The sequence below is a fragment of the Pseudorca crassidens genome, chromosome 13, assembly GCF_039906515.1.
Source record: "Pseudorca crassidens isolate mPseCra1 chromosome 13, mPseCra1.hap1, whole genome shotgun sequence".
In the NCBI taxonomy this organism is placed as follows: domain Eukaryota; kingdom Metazoa; phylum Chordata; class Mammalia; order Artiodactyla; family Delphinidae; genus Pseudorca; species Pseudorca crassidens.
The window spans coordinates 79,925,142-79,943,006 of record NC_090308.1 but is presented as its reverse complement, the minus strand read 5'-3'; the positions used below and the strand labels follow the sequence as shown (position 1 = coordinate 79,943,006).

General features: G+C 37.2%; 1 protein-coding gene across 50 annotated transcripts in view; it reads left to right on the top strand.

Annotated features, from left to right (window-relative positions):
* The window catches only part of RIMS1 (regulating synaptic membrane exocytosis 1), a 473,777-nt gene that overhangs the window by 342,114 nt on the left and 113,798 nt on the right, over window positions 1-17,865 (top strand). For 13 of the 50 annotated variants that reach the window (XM_067702802.1, XM_067702801.1, XM_067702800.1 and 10 more), the window contains one exon: window positions 15,999-16,111. In XM_067702802.1, the coding sequence (XP_067558903.1) occupies window positions 15,999-16,111 (113 nt within the window). Of the gene's footprint in view, window positions 1-1,341; window positions 1,426-8,499; window positions 8,572-14,755; window positions 14,939-15,998; window positions 16,112-17,865 lie in introns of all 50 variants that reach the window. The other 37 variants (XM_067702799.1, XM_067702798.1, XM_067702829.1 and 34 more) reach the window with 5 other exon arrangements.

Sequence of the window (17,865 nt, the reverse complement as noted above, 5' to 3'; positions counted from 1 at the left end):
ACAACACATTCCAGAGGACATGCCACACAGTTTTCTCTTCTGCCCAAATTCTGCTTTCAAGTATCTTTGTTTGCTTCACGGCTTCCTCAGAGCCCTCCTTCCATCCATCCAAGGCTGAGTGATGACAAAGAGTCTTCCCAGGGGCTTTCAGAGAAGAGCACCTGCTGACTAAAGGTATCCTGGTCACATGTTGATAGCCCTCTGCTGCTTTTGTCCAAATTGTGTAATAAGTCCACGAAGCCAAGTTAACGGCAAAAAGAGATGGCTCTTAAAAAATGTTACGACTGGTCTTCTTTGGATTATTATAAAATCGTATAGTTAGACGAGTCTTAAACCCCATTCAGTGATCCCTTGTTGCATATGAGGAAGCCAATACGCAGAGAAATTATCCTGCTTAAAATGTTCATATCGAATATATTAAAATTTCCAAATTTGGACCGTCCAGTCCCTTACGGCCTCTTTTCAGTATTTGCCCGGATGTCTGTAATTTGTGGTTATGCAGAGACAGAATCTCAAGATAGTTTAACGAAAGAATGAACCAAGTTTCAAACTTTGATTTAACTGTTAATCATAAAAACAGTATTCTTGTAAATGCTGAAATAAGAAAACAGCTGTTTATCCCATGGACAGATACCTTTGCAAGTAAAGATTAACAAGATTTTTTGAAGGTAATACTATTTTACAATGGCATTTATCTGTATTTCCCACTTTTATCCATCAGTGGGTTTTGCTGACAATTTTTTCATTTCAGTTACTAACCCTGCAGTTTTCCCCCAGAAAGCTTGTTAAGACTTCACTGGTAGCGTCTCCATGAATCATTTCTTCATGTTATTGTTTCCACACTAGAGAGTAGTTTTATTTCTTCCACTTAAACTATGCTTCTGCTTTGTATGAAATTCACACACCTCATTTGCCACTTTATCCAGTAATTTCAAGACCTCGTATCAAATAAGCATTGGTGGCTTCTTAAATCTGTTTTATTCAGGCATCTGCCTGATTCTTAAGGATGCATCTTTGTCAAGTTATACACATGTATTTATGTGTAGGTATAGTTTTGCAGACACACACCACATTTAAAAGAACAAGATTACACAGGAGATTTCAGACATCTTCCCAAATAAGTTGTTTCTCTATTCACATGTAAGGCTGCAAGTTTTATTTTCCTACAATATTGTCATTTATCTTTCCAAGGCCTGCAAAAATGAAGAGTAACTTATGGAGCAAAGAATCTACACTTTGACTTTTTGGGGTGATTTTCCAGTCCTCTTGTTCCATATATTCTTTTATTTTAGGAGTTACTAAATGTCTTGTTTTTTCCTGTCTTGTTCATTGGGCAAACAGGGGTAGATGGTCCCCCTCTCTAGATAGGAGACGGCCTCCTAGCCCCAGGATTCAAATCCAGCATGCGTCTCCGGAGAATGACAGGTACTAGTCACTTCCTCCCCACAGACAAGTGGCTTCCAGAGGCCGGCAGGCCACCAAGTGGAGGGTAGCCAAGAGCCATGTGGTTATGATGCCTTCCTTTTAGGGGCCAGAGCGTAAGAGGTGGTGATTCCCAAACTAAATGCATCCACCTCTGATAAAGCACCTTAGAATGTTTCCTGAAGTGAAGCTAGCACGCACAGGGCATGGTTTAAACACAGTAAAGTCGGGTCCAGCGGGAGAGTTCTCTCTTAATGAGCATTTGTCTTAGGGTTTCGATTTTCTAGAAACATATTTAACTATTGATTTTGTCTACACTTGACTAAATTAAAATTCTCAGGTGCTTTAAAATGTATTAAAATCTATCGCAGAGCTTGTTCTTTTGTTATACTGGTTGATGGTCTGATCTTCATCGTTTTGTTAATAATGAAGTTTAGGCTTTGGGGCCTATTCCCTGATTTAAGACAGAATACCTCGTTCTCATCTATTTTATGAATATTGTGTTTTTAAGCCAAGTATTGTCCAGGGCTAGGGTCAGTCAACAAGGTAGGTTTTTAAAAATAACATCAGTGCTTTGAATCTACTTCATGCTGTGATGTCACAAGTGCCACAATATGTATTTCCATTGCTTTGTTTTCCTCCTTGGGCGTTGTTCACCCAATTCTCCTCTTTAGTGATGGCTCTTATACGTAGGCCATGTCGTTTCCCAACTGGCTACAAAAGGTTATGGGTGTTTTGACTGCTTCTCTTCTGGTGAAGCAGAAATTCAGTCATCACATGGGTGACATCTTATTTAGTATATTTCAATTTGAAAGAAAAACTAAACGCCGTCACTCAGAAAAGATTAATAAGTCCTCTTACAAATGTTGGACCCCAAGGTGGTATTTTATGGAGGCTTTTTGAATATTTTATTATGCTTTAATCTTTAACACCTTTACCTGTGAATATGACTTACGTATTTGGAATTTAAATCTAGTTCCTTCTACTGCTAACTGATTTCTAGGATAGAATTTATGAGACTAGAAAAATTAGTAAAATCTCCAATGTAAAAATTATTACAAACTTAAAGTTTTTTCAAATAAGAATATAAAATAATAGTATAAATAAAATTTTAAAATGTGCACCCACATTGCTACTCATTCATTCAGCAAAACTTTTTTGTGCCTTTACTGTGTGCACTATTCTAATGGCTAGAGTCACAACAGTGTTTAAGAAAAGCAGTGTCATGGCCATGAAGGAACTTAGAATTTCCTCTTATAAGAGACTATCCTGGATTTCATCTTATGTAATGATTGCTAGAGTATAAGACGATTAAGTGTGATGGTCTCTGTAGTGAATATAAATGTAAGTTTATCTGGGTTTAGGATAAGCAACAGGGAAATCCAAATAGTTTTAGTTCTTACATACATGAGATGAAGATTAGTTGAAGATTAGTTGTCTTTTAATAACATGTGAATTATGTTATTTGATTTCATAGATTTTATATGTAATTTTAAAGGTAGATTTTAGAGGCAGAAATAGTCCTTTTAGATAAGATTATTAAAGGAAACTCTTCCTAATACATAATTCTGAACATACAGTTTACTTTTCATTATGATTTATTTGTAAGTAAATTCTGTGTTCAACAAAAGGAAATACATTTTAAATGGCTTGATACTATGATATATTACTGTTGGGAACAGAATGTTATTTACAATAAGTTTTTATTATTAAAATATATAAGTGCTTTTAAAAATGAGAGAGAAATTACCGCGTCAGCTGACGGTAAATTCATAGGTAACCATGGCAACCGCTCAGGAACACAACACTTGCATTTCACCTCCTATTAGCTTCATTTACTCATTCAGAAGTTTCTGCCAATTCACAAATGAGGTGAACATGGCGTCAGATTTGGAGACGGTGAATGTTCATAAGAATTTTGCCATCAGGTGACTTTTGCCCTAGGTCACTGGTTGCTAAAAAAAAAATATTCTAAAATCAGTGACAGTTTATATAATCGCCTTTGGATGTCCGGTATCAAGGCATATTTGATTATTTTGAAACTAACATAGTAATACAGTAAGTAAATATTTGCTTAAGAGAGCTCTCTAGTAAGTTGGAAAGCATTGAGTTGCCGTCTTATTTCACACAGTGCGTGTGTTCACACACACACACAATTTTTAATGTAGCATTTCTCCATAATTTAATTTCAACAGTAAGAAATCTTGATGTCATCTCAAGTGGTACAATAGCTTTATTTGGAATTAACATGGAAGCATGTTTCTCTAGATGGAGGAATTTTCCTAGAAGTTGTAGGATTTTGTAAAACAAGGATGAGGAAAAAATACGTAAGTTTGGAACCCCAGGGAATGTTTGTGACTTTAAAATTCTAGTGAAAATTTTCTTGCAAAATTTTAAAAATATTGAAAATTTTAAGAATCATCACTCCAATAACAAAGTATTTCTTTGTAAATGGCATTATTTTAATATATAAATAGTAACTTTTATGAATCCGTGTGCACATAACTCTGTTATGAATCTTAGTAAAATTGAGAGCTACTTGTGGCTTCAAATTAACCAAAATTTGTGAGTGGCAAGTTAGAAAAAATGTATTTTAATAGATCCCTGAAGCATTGAGGTTTTGAGTTTAGTGCTTACAGTTGAATGCATCATCCTTAAGTGAAAGGCAAGTATAAATTACTGTTATTATTAATATTATTATCACCATCTAATTCAACTTCTTGGTAAATATTTTTTCAAGAAAACACAACATACTCTTTTTAAATTAAAAACAATGTTTTGATAGTGACCGTTCTAATAAATGTGAGGTGATAGTTCTTACTTGGTACATTTTGGGATGTATGTTGATACTTCATTGGCTTGAAGTTACTGACTCCGTTGTTTTGATTGGGAATGTTTTTGCATCATTGTACATGATATTTTCAAGGAGGCAATTTATTGATGTGACTTAAATAAAATGGAAAATATTTGATAAAATCACATTATTTTCCAGGAGTTTAAATTAAAGTATCCCACTGTGTTTAAAATTAATTCCTAAATTATTCTGCTAATCTAGTTCTGATTTCTTTTGCAACTTGGAAGCAGCTACTTGCCTATAGGAATCTTTATCCTTAAATATCAAGGGGTTTCTTTTGATTCAAAGTGGATGAATCTTCTTTCTCCATTTAAAATATTTATAAGATAAAGAAATGACCCACTTTTTCACTTCCAGAATTCATCATACTTGCCACGTAGATGCAGAGTTAATGTAGAACCACCTATAAATTCAGTGTATCACTAATCATTTTTGTTTGCTTTATAACATCCTTTATCATCTGTGCTTTTCCAAGATGTCCTTTTCTTAAATGAATGAAATGTACCCATGTACTGAAATACTTAGTGAGTCTATTTAATGGCTATAGTCATATACATAAATATCAATAATAAACAAAAGGGTAAATATATCTTAATGGTATGCATCCATCTTCACCGTATGTGAACATTTCTTGTTTAGGTAGATTCTGTTTAAATTTAATTTTTTCCTTCCCAAAGTTATGAGGAAACAAGATGATAGAGATTTGCATTTCACATTAAGCCATCTGGATAGGCAACCAAAATATAGACATAAAGATTCTTATGATATCAGTGTTAATTATAATTAAAACATTATGTGGTAGAATTTATTACATTTTCCCCAAAGCAGACTATATTTTCATCTTATTAGCATGTTAATTTTCCACTTTAATAGAATTGTAGTATCTTCAGAAAAGTTTTATTTATCAATGTCTTCAGGGAGTTGCTCTAACTGAATTTAGTTATAGATGAGGAAAGGAAAGTGGCCCAGAAACAGATTTTAACAATTGCCTTTCTTTTCATTAGTACATTTTATGAATCTTCACACTTAATCTAATAGAGAATAATAATTAAAAATGGAACTTGCAGAAAATTAGACTTAATTAGGAATGCCCTCACTTTTTGATTATTACTCTTGCTTCCATTTAATAATACAATAATTATTGTTACACCTTACATTTGAATATACCTTTATAGCTTTTAAGGACCTTAATTTGTGCCCTGTGAACTGGGAGGCTCGATGGCAGAGGGGGCGGGAACCTAGGGCCATGGGCCAGGATGGTGCCTCACCAGCTGACTCAGACCCATATTCCCTTGGACAAGTCACTTAACCTTCCTGGGACTTATTTTCCTCATCTGTAGATTTAGGTGGCTGTAGATGGACTAGCTGAATGCTGATGGCCCTCAAGACTCTAAAACTGAGTCCATGCTGCCTGGTTGCATCATGATGAACATGTGTTGGGCCAGTAATGATGACTGACACCTCATTATGCATAAGGCAGTAACCAGAGGGCATTGCTTATTTATGGTATCTTAGGTTTTACCAAAGACCAGAAAACAATGCCAAGTTTTATGTCTAAATTTATTTGATTTGATGTAAGCTGAACTGTATAACCCTGATTAGGTTTTTACTTGTCGTAACCTTTTAGATTCTCAAATTCCAGTAGACTATTACAAAATATTACTTTTTTAACCACCTAGCCAACATATATTTATTGAGAAGCTACTATGTCCTGGGTGTTGATGTTACAGTAATAACCCAAACACAGTTCCTGCCCATGAGGAACTTAGGAAAGAGTAATGTAAGGCAGAAGGTAGTTCCTTTCACTGTGATCCATTTTATGATCACATGATCAACAGTTTCAGGGAAATAGTACAAGGATATAAATTGATGGTTTTAACCTCTCCTGTTAACGTATCATAAGACCCTATTCCAAGAAAGAGCTGTGTTTAAACATACAGTATATTCATAGCTATAACTTAGGATTTGGGGTAGAAAAGACAGTAGGATTTTCTATTTTCTTCTCTATTCTTGCTTTACACTGAATTATTACAATCAAGTGAATGTCATTTTAACTCAACTTGAAGATTCTTTTAAGTGGTTAGAAGAATTATAAAGACATGCCCTTTGTAGGAAACTTTAGAAGAATCTTCAGTAAAGTACGTTTCTGTGGCATTTGAAGAGGAAAAAAAAGGGCATCCATGGGTTAAACACTAAAACAAGGACAAAAGTTAGATGCATGAGCCTCTGCATGAATATTTGTCATACAGTTATGGGACATGGAGTTTGATACTCTTACACATGAATAAGAGTCTTTATCTTCAAGAAACAAATATATATTATTATCATTTTAAATAATACTTTTATAGCATTGATCTCTTCCTATTTTAAGTAATGCTAAAAGCACTACAAATCCTTGTTCTATGTAATACTGCAAAAAACTACAAATACTACAATACAAATACTGAGTAATACTGAAATATTTAGAGTTAGCAAATCTGTAAGGTGATAGTGTTATTATTGCCATTTTGCAGGTGGAAAACACTGAGGCCCAGAGAGGCTAAGTAACTTGACTCAAATCATCCAGCTGGTCAGAAACAGAGTAGAGATCAAACCCAGTTTGGCTCTAGAGTCCGTGCTTTTAGCTACTATGATCCAGTGTCATTTATGCCACAGATGCAACGCATTCATGGACATTGAGATTCTAGACTCTTAGTTTGACATGTAAGAACCATGTGAGTGAGAGCAAATTACTTAACCCCTCTAAGCCCAGAGTTTTCCTGGGGAATGGACTGATTTCCAACGAGTCTAGGGACGTGGTAAGGAGAGATGCCCCTCCTCTGTCACATCCCTTTTGCCACCTCAGAAGCGAGATGTCAGAGTCATGAAAGTCTCAAGGATACACAGCTGGAACCCGAATTCTAAACCCAGATTCTGAGTTTGAGGGCAAACTCATGTGAGCCGAGCAAGTGGCAGCAGGGAGAGAGGAGGGGCGGGACGAGCATCCCCAGAAGCGCACGCGCCCTGTGACGCGGACCTGGCACTTTGATGTGCATCCCTGTGCCTGGACCTATGCTGGATATCAGAGCATCTGGCCTTAACAAGTAAAAGGAGTAGAGACAAGAGACTAGATCTTAAAGTTTCTCATCACAAGAAAAGAAAATTTCTAGCTAGTGGTGGTGGGTGTTGACTAGGCTTATTGCAGTGGTCATTTTGTCATATTCACAAATATTGAATAATTATGTCATATGCCTGAAGCTAGTACGATGTTACATGTTAATAATGTCTCCAAAAAAGACAGTTTTCTCCTTAACATTGTTGGAAGGAAGGGATAGCAGGAAATAAAAATAAGGATAAATTGTAGACAATCAATTATCAAGATAAACTATAATGTTTTTTATGGTTTCTCTGTTTTGTTTTAAAGAAGTGAGTTTCTTGACCACAATATTTTTTTTCTTTCAAATATATTGTAGTCCAGACACATTTTAGGTTGAATGGACATATGTAAGCTGCCTTGGGGAAATAAACTCTATGTATAAGCATTATTTCTATAGGAAAATGCATTTCGGGTTTCAAATGTTCGATGTACATACCTACCTTTAGAACATAGAGTAAATCAGGAACTTTATTAGTTCTTTGACTTGTGAGGTATGATTAAGTTTTTAAAATGCTACATGACTGCAAAAGTATCTTTATGACCATTTTTAAAGTAATTTGAATAGTTGATTTTTAAATACTTTTATTTATGTCAAACACGTTTCCCTAGAGCATTTTTCTTCTCTTTTCTTCATAATTTTGGGGGAGAAAAAAAGCAAAGGAGAACATCTTTGTAGCCCCACGTTTCAACCTGTCAGAGTGGAGGGCACTTCCCCCGTGTGTGGTCTTTCAGCACCTAAACCACAACTGTCATCACGTTTATCATCACTGCGTTTCACCGTTGAGTTTGTTCCTTCCTCAGGAAGGCACAGTTGCCAGCAGGAACCCCCATGACCTCAAGACTGTAGACTTAACGCATCTACACTGATGGGGTGCCAGCTTCTGTGTCTCCTGTTGGGAAACTTGTGTCTTCCACACAGTACCAGTTCTGGTTTCTATTTTCATTTTATTTTAAAAAGTACGGGCTGACAAAACCATTTAGGTACAATAGTTGCCATTTTTCATGTCTATTGCTTTTATCATTGTATGAGATGACCGTGGCTTGATTCATCATATGTTTTGTATTTCTTTAACATTTCATTCCACAGGCACTCCAGAAAGTCTGAAAGATCTAGCACCCAAAAACAGACTAGGAAAGGCACTGCCTCTGATGCAGAAAGGTAGGCTTGGTGTTGTGATGTGCGGCATCTTCTGTTTCCCTGAGATGTTCTGGGGCGCCTTCTCTATCATTTGACATGTGCTTAAACACAGTTGTGATGCTTAAAGACTTCGTGTAAAGAAATCTCCTATACGGGAATAGCCTCGTTCAAAAAATGAGATGGGTAATTTGAAGGCAGCCCTTAAGTCTTAGGGCTTAAGAAAATTCTCATGCATTTCTCTTAGTGATCATTCCGATTACTGAAGAGGATTAAATCCAGTGCATTCCTATATCCATAGTAAGACATCAGTACTTAGTTTCTGAAACCATTGAAATGTTACCAATGAATGTATTACCTGAAATATGCAAATATTTTGAGCGTCTGTTATTTATCTGAATGACGCCAACTTCTTAAATATCTCCTCTACGAATGGATAATCTAAGAGTCTACTTGTAATTACAACCTAAGATATTTGCTGAGTTAATATAGAAATTAAGGGATCACTGATCATTTGTTTGCAATTCATTCATTGCCACAAATTTTTTAAATACTTTTAGGTACAAGATACTGACAGATTTTTTACGTAGCTGTAAAAAAAACAAAAAAAACACCAAAAAATCCAATTAACGTGTATCCACTCACCCAACCAGGATTGAGAGCATGCAGGGTGATATAGTTGTAAGTGAATGCGTTCCTTCGAGTGTCACTGCTGCCGTAGAGGTGTGCACAACGTACAGTGAGAACACAGGGAAAAGAGGTGGCTGCAATGAGATTAGGAAATAGGTCATAAACAGGTGGCACTTGAGCTAATCCAGGTGTATGAAAGTACATGTGAAGAGCAGTGTGTTCTGTGAGAAGGGAACAGTATTGGAGAACACTGAGCCTTGACATATCCTCTTGAGTTTGGGGAAACCATACCCATTTGGGGAGGGAAAATAGGATTCCTATCAGGAGTTGGGAGAGAGGGATGAAAACAAAATGGGAGAAATCCTTAGAGACTGTTATAAATGACCTCGTGCGCCATGGTGTAGAATTTCAACTTCTACCTTATTCATCCATGAGCCACGGACAGGCTTTAAACGTGAGAAGTAGATGATTAGTTTTGAGTTCCAGAATTATAGATCACTTTAACAACACTTTGGAAGGTAAATTGAAGGGCCCAGGTGTAAGATGCAAGACACCAGCTAGGCTGTTAACAATAGGCTTGGGTGAGAGGGGGTCTGTACACTTCAGTGATCCATGCAGTTAACGAATATGTACACCACTATGTGTTAATTTCGAGGAATAAAATAGCGAGCAGCAAAAAGGGGAGCTTCCAGAAGATATTACCTCTGAGATGAGGTCAGAAAACTGAGTCGGTATTAGTCACATCAAGGGTTGTGTGTGAAGAGGAGATGGATTGGTTCCTGGCTAATGGTCTGTGGAGATATCGACTATTTAGGGAACTTAACTTACAATGGAACAAGAATCCTGGGAACCAAAAAAAGTGTTGAGTAGAAATTCAGTTTTACAAGAGTTGGATGGATGGATGGATAGATAGATAGATAGATAGATAGATAGACAGATACATCCAGCCATCCATACATACATTGATGGATGGACAGATAGATACAGGTAGAGGAAAAGAGAGAGAGAGAGAGAAACAGATAGATAGATGGACAGCCAGACGGATAGATAGACAGATACATGCATACATACATACATACATACATAGATGGACGGACAGATAGATACATAGAGGAAAAGAGAGAGACAGATAGATGGAAAGACAGAAAGATAGATGGATAGATAGATAAATATTGATACACACATACATACATGCATGGACAGAGAAATAGATAGATAGATAGATGACTGATGGACAGATAGATAAGAGGAAAGTAATGAAACAATACTGATTACGTCACTGTATATATATTCTTTACTGTCAGCCCAGCTATTAGCAGTCTCTTTACCAGCATGTAAATGATTTTAAATCTTCAGCCATCATTCACAGCCCCCCGAGTCACATGCACACACAATTCCAATTATTTTGACAAGATTGAAATTTTTCCTCAAAGTTTCATATTCTTTATATTCCATTCAGGCTTCTTTCATTCATTTAACAATTACTAGTTGAGTGACTACTGTGTGCAGTTTTACAGTTTCAGTGAACAAGTCTTTTGACAATAAGATACTGTTTTACAAAACGTTAGATGACTCTAGAGTCCACTGCCCATGCTTATCTGAGCATCTGCCGTGCAACACTGAACACGTCTGTAAGCACAAATCTTCCCTCTAGGAGGAACAGCAGGGATTCAGCCGACTCCTAGTGCCAAATGGTTGCTTCAGGACCCTATTCGTATTCCTCTTACCGTTACTTACTTTGCTGTAGGTTTGATATAGAAAACTCAAACCTTTCAGGTATGCGGATTTGTTTGATTATAATTAAAGCTCTTTGTTGATTTTTATTAGAGTGTAAATCACATGCCTGGCGTTTGAGTGAATTGTTGAATAGCTGGTTACAAAAGAAGAATTGGCCTAGGTTTACATTAGCTCTCACTTCTTTAGAAGATACCTTGAGTTGGCATGTAACTACAGATGAATTGAGACCAGAGTATGAATGCTCAGATGCTGATTCTTGGCCTTCGGGAGTTGATTGCTTCCCCAGAGGAGCCCCAGCACACAGACACACCTTGGCCTCTGGCAGAATTTGCTGCGATGATCATACTTTTTGAAGGTCCTTGGTTTGGCCTCCAAAATTTTGACCTTTCGAGAAACAGACGTGTAAGAAAATATTTTGAAAGATATGGTAACCAGTTCTAGATAGAAGAAAGGCAGAACCTGCTTCTGACTTCGGTGCCTCACCATTGCAATAGAGCTTCAGACCCTCTGAAGAAGCTCCTTAGTAAATAAAAGTGTAACTTTTCACCCTCATGTGAGTTGAGCTTTGTGGATTGCTGGAACCACTGCGCGTCCTGTTCTGGGGTCTCTTCTTCTTGTGGAACTTGCTCTCTGCATCCTAACTGGGGGATGTGGGGTAACAACTGGTATTTAGAATTGCTTGCCTATGCATTTTATGTTGTGCTGACACTCCGGAAAAAAGTCCGTGTAAGCCTGAAATGGCCATGACGGGAGGAACCATGGTGACCTTAAATACCACATGCATGTCTATCCTTTAACAAGTAATTTAAAAAAAAAAAGAACTCTATTTTTAAGCCGCAATAGAAGCAATTCACTGCACATCTGCTTGCAGCAACAGAAATGTCTAACAACCTAAGGTTTTGGTGGGAAATGTGTTTTACTTAAGTTCAAGTCACAACACCTAAGACTTTAGGTGAAGAGAGAAGGCGTAGGTTGAACTCAGCGGTAAATATTTAGCAATGGGTTTGGAGATGGTGAACTGGAGTCATAGGTTGGAATTCATACGTTGCTCTAGAACCCTCATTATTTTTGTTTCAAAAATATATTATGTATAGACATAAAAAGCAGAGTAGATGTTCAATTAAATACCATTTTCCGTATATTTTGTTCCTATAAACTCTCAAAAAAGGATTCTATTAAATCTTGTCAAGCAATTTGACACCTGCTCATATATTTATATTTTGTTTTACAAGATTAGCAATGCATCCAGGGATGTGAAATTACCATGTTTCATCTCATGATATAGAAACCAATCCTGTCTCAAAGGCAGAAAAGGGAGCAGTGTTGTAGCTTCATAGACCTGCGTGGGTCCCGCCTTTATCATGTTAGCTCTTTGCCCATTTGCAAGTCACTCTGTGACCCCCAGTTTTTCCATCTATAAAATAGGAACAATAGCACTTCTTAGAGCTGTTGTGAGAATGCACAACAAAAAAGGACACGTGTGTAGGTATGTGGTATGCATGCATACACACACACGTCTAGACACGCACATACACACTAGTGGCTGGCATGTGTAGACGGCGCCATGTGGATGCCCAGTGAGAATAGCTGTTACCGTCATTCTCCTTCTCTCTCACTCACTCCCCGCTCCACTCCTTAACATGCTGGTTTTTGATCTCTTTCCCTCCGACACCCTTACATCCTTAGCACATGCTATTTCATCGAAAAGCCTGGATTCTCTCACGTTTCACTCCTGAACCTCAGCATTTCTTGAATAACCCTCCTTTCCTCTTGTCTGAAACAAACTCTACTTGTTTCCACCTTCTCTTTCTTCAAGGCCTTGCTCGTCTCTCTCCAGCCTCTGCATTTTCACTTTCCTCCGTTTCCCCTCCTGTGATCCAGCCCTGCTGCCACGTTCCTGGGTTTTCCTCAGACAGAGTGGTTTCTTTGTCCCCCCTTGGGTCCACGCTTTCATATTGGTCATCGTTTGGCTGGCGGCAGGAACTGTTTTGTTACTGAGGGACTTGTAGCTTGTGTCAAAGGAGAAACAGCCCTGGGGCAAAATGATTAACCCCCAACAGGATGCACTGTTCTCGGCCCTGCAAGCTCGTGGCTTGGGAAGATCTGTGTAACATTCAGCTAGAAAGCCACTTATTTGCCTTTCAAATTGCTTTTTATATTTGTTCCATTTAGTTTGGGGCCACATAAGGCCCCCCTAAATTACTCACATTTCAGGTTGCAATTAAGAAGTCCTTTTAGTGCTTATGAATTGCATTAAGAAATGAAGCAAAATTTTAGTGAAATTGCAAGATCCATGAATTTTCTCAGGACTAGGGTAAAAACTATTCTATCCAACTTTCAAAGCAAGTATTTTCAAGTGTATTTCGTACAAGGAGTGCTGAAGTTTATTCTCATGATAATGGCTTTTAAAGAGTAATAGATAGAAACTCATTATTTATCGTTGGAAAGGACTTGATCACACCTTGGTCCTTCCCACATAAATTAATTCTGTAGAGTTGAGTTCATGTGAGAAGGCAATCCAGATGGAATGAACAGCTTTAATATGTGTGGTCAGTCCTTTCTTCTATTAATTTTGAAATCGAAGTGACCGTCCAGGTTTCGGGATCTGCCTTAGGGGCTGATAAAGCATTAATCCAGAGCTCGATAAAATAAAATGCACATTAAAGACCTAAGCTGTACCTTTTTATGCCCTAAAATATGACATTTTCCCATTTTATTCTTTGCAAATAGAGGAGATATCCTGAATCAAAATAATTATACCTGTGAAAATCATGGTACTTGAGAAAAATTGTCAATCTGTATACAAGTTGAATAAATCACTCAATAATTAATGTACTTCCTGTGGTCCGTATGGATTCTTGACTCTCACACACTTTAAATTACTTAATCGAATTTTATAGCATTGTTTTCCAAAGGATGAAGTGTTATTTCTTGGCTTCTCTCACTATGAAAAGTAATACAAATTAGGTATTTTAAATGTGCATTTTATTTAAAATACGTACTGAAAATGTTGAAAAAAGCAAAAACATGTGTCTGCTTTAAACAAGCATATATTTATATATATATATATATATATATAGTCACATATAAAAATCGGTTTTTAATTATTGGTCCTTAATTCGGAAATTGGCTTCATAATAATTTTGAACACTATATTAAGATAGCTGTCAATGTATGGACAGATATCTTTTCAGCTACTTTTATACATCAGAGGACATATTTTTATCCATATATCAGCCATCTGCATTTAGTCCGTTCAAAAATGAAGCATTACCCATCTTACTTCATCATTTTAATTTGTTGGTCTACTTAAATCAACCTTAGAAGACAGCTTCCCTTTGCTACCTATTTGGTATGGACTTCCCTGTTGCAGAGATAAATTATGAACATTGTAAAAGTACACACAGAACTCACCAGTGCATTGCTTCTTCTGGAAGGCAAGTGCTTGAAGTGTCCCTGAGTTCACTGTCCTGACTGTGTTCACTCATTCAAATCCAGATCTCTCTACTGAGCTCTTGTTCTCTGTGCTGCTGTGTTCTAGGCACCAGAGATACAGCTCAGTAAGAAACAAGAGACAGAAGTCTTTGCCCCTGTGGGACTTGAGAGGCTTGTTACACTGGAGGAGTCCAGACAGGCCCGCTCAGAACCACCAGGCGTGCACGTTCGCGATAACGCATCAGTTTGATGTGAGGTCCATTTCAGTAACTGTGTGATGGGTTTGTTCCTGGGTTTTAAAATCACTGTCTTGTAAGAGTAACCAGGTTTTCCTTGGACAGATGTGCTGGTATCAAAGTGGATGTGACCTGCTGACTGAAGATCTTTTCTGACCCTAATGTTTTAGGGTTCTCCCACCATGTCTTTCTAGAAGGGGATACGCAGCCCCGAGAGCGACTGATCAGCTAGTCCTTAGGGGAAAACATCCCGCTCGCTCCCGCTCGAGTGAGCACCCTAGTGTCAGAACACTGTGTTCTATGCACCACCTTGCCCCTGGAGGGTCGGCGCCACCTTCTCCGCTCCTGACAAGGTCGCTGTTCCGTGTCTGCCTCTGGGTCTTGGTGTGGTGTTGTACCTTCCTGAGCTCTTGACACTGTCGCTCATTATGACACCATAGTTCTTAATCCTTTCTTTGTGGCACTTAACCTCTCCACACCCTCCCTTACCTGCATCTACCTTCACTGTGCTGGTGGTATTCTCTTCTATACTTCCTGCCAACTAGCCATCATCGAAAATTAAATCTGCCTGTGTTATGTCCTTCCATCTGTTTGTGGCATATTCATATATATATATATTTTAAATTATGTGAAATTCTGTATAAGAAATTACCTGGAATTAAATGTGTACTTGCTTTAAAAAGTGTAAGAGGAATTAGAAAAAAAAAATTGAAAACTTTCATCTTTGTTCAGTAAAAGCTGAGAGTGTTTTAAAGTTCTTCAGTTAAAAAAAAAAAAGTTTGAATGCCAGCAGATGGAGGTCAGCTTACTTCCGTACAATAGTGACGTATCTTCACGCTTCTTAAATTTGTATTTGTAGTTTTGATCTTTTCACCAGGATAGTTCGTAGCATGTGCCCAAGGTTATTTTTATAAATATCTGTTCAGATTTTTCCTATTTAAACATAAAGTGCAAGGGAATGGTAATTTATAAAAGTCTGCAGCCAGAACTATTCTTATCACTTATATGGATTTAATTGTAGCAATATAGGCAACAGCCTTTCCTAAATCATTTACCCATGTTGTTAAGATTCATAGGCTGTGAGTAGATATACTAGGTCCAGCACTACCAAAAATGGATAACTTAACAGAAAGTCACAACTTCATAGAAAGTTAATGAAAAGAAGTACGTTCCCTTCTGCCCAGTTCAGGAATTCATTCTGCAGAACTCTACGTAGCAGACATTTCCCTGTCTCTTGTAGCCCCTTTTGGTAATATTCCTTTTACACACATCATAAAAAGGACTTGATTTTGCTTCCAAAGGCCCAGGTAGGGGTTTTACGTCTGTTTTAAGAGGAACAGTAGGAAGGAAGAGATCCTTGTCAGGCCCTTTGGGATTTCATCGTTTCGTTTGCCCTGCTTCTTCTCCCCACAGAGTGCACCGGCAGGCCAGCCCGACGCGGTCCCCGCCCGCAGACACAGCCTTTGGCAGCCCTCGGGGCAGGCAGCTCCCACAAGTGCCAGGGAGGAGCGGCAGTGCAGAACAAGGTATCCATAGAGAGAGCACTGACAAAATCTCGGATTTGAGAGCCACCTCTTTTTATACTCCTTCTATTGAAAGAATAGTATCTTGATGATACGTAGTGTGATGAATCCTAAGAAGTCAAGTGTCTTAGAGTTTTATTCCCGGCACCAAGTTATAACAGTTCGTGGCCTATGTGCTGTTTTTGCTGAGTGAGTGAATGAATGAATTTTAGATGGTCAATTAAAAGAACAGACTGAGCCCTAGAGGTACCTTTTCCAAAGGTGCAAAGGAAGAAAATAAAACTTTAAAAACCTCAGTACCATGTGGTATTTTATGTGTTAAAGGAAGACGTTTTTAACCTTGCTTTAAAAATGTTTTTAAATGAGGCAATCGTATTGAAGGCTTTGCTAGTGTTTTTTTTTTTAATTTACCTGCAATACCTTGTATTTTTTATAGAAGTTTGATGGTGAAAAACTGGCTTAGAACACACATTTGAGTGTTTTTTATCAGTTAACATCACTTAAATTTCCCTTATTTTAAGCATGTACACATTGTTTTATCTTCCTAGAAAGAGAGATGTTGGGGGGTGGGCAGGTTTTAGTGGAAGTTAAATTCACTAAGCTACCTGGCCTAAGAGGATTTAAATATCAGGTTAAAAGGGTCACTGTTTTCTTCATGTGACCCAAGGTGCTATCCCATTTCTCAGTAAGTGAAATGATTTGTTATCGGTAAATGTTATCACATAAATATTACCAGAGATTTGTTAAGCAGTTTAGTGAAATACTGTTTAATTGGGGGTTGTAATATGAACGCAGTGGACTTCTATTTAAATCATGTATTGAAACTCTTCATCCCTATGAAACAACTGGAAGGTTAACATTTTGCATATTTTTCTCAACAGTGTTGGTTGTTTCTGATGTAAAACTTGTATATTTCCTTCTGTACTGAGGGTGCTGGGTATGTGTTTTACTCACGCAAAGAGCTTTACTGAATGTATCACCGAAGTGTTAGTGGTCTAAGAAGATAAATACATTGTTTCAAAAACTGATCAGGCAGAGTTTGTACACAGAGTACTTGGTTATAGAAAAATTAGTGTAGATTTGAGAAGTATCAGTATATTGACACAAAAATGCTGCTACAGTAAACTCTGGATTTGTATTATTTTTTAAAATCATATATCCTGTTGATATATCATACTTTAGTATTCAGGGTCATTATAAGGGTATTCATTTACTTAATCAGGAAAATATGAGGCTATGTGAAACTCTGACTTTCTTTTCTGAAATAACCATGAATTCTTTGGAATTCTCAGTTCATGTGTTTAACAGACTTTCTCTTATCTGGGAACATTTTGAGAAGATAATTCATAATTAATGTTATTAAGACTGTAATTAGCAGTAGCCTAGATGAAATTGTTTTAAAATTTATTTTTTTAAATGTGGTGTTTATTTAACTTATCCATTCATGAACTCCTGTTGCACAACTAAAAGAACTACAGGTTCTAGTGTTCCGCTACAAACTCAGTGTTACTGGCCATAGCGTGCCAAAGATTGATATCCAAAAAGTCATTTGTTTCTAAAATTCTTTGCATTTCCTCCAGTTGCTAAAACACTTCCGGTTCAAAAGTATATAACGGTACTGCATATAACGCTCATATAGTGAGATTATAGTTTTATTATTCTGTAGAAATAAGAATTGCTTCTACAAAGTCAGATGGATTGTGTGCTGGACATTTTTATAAAAGCTCATGTTCTGTTGTTGATATCAGTCAACATTA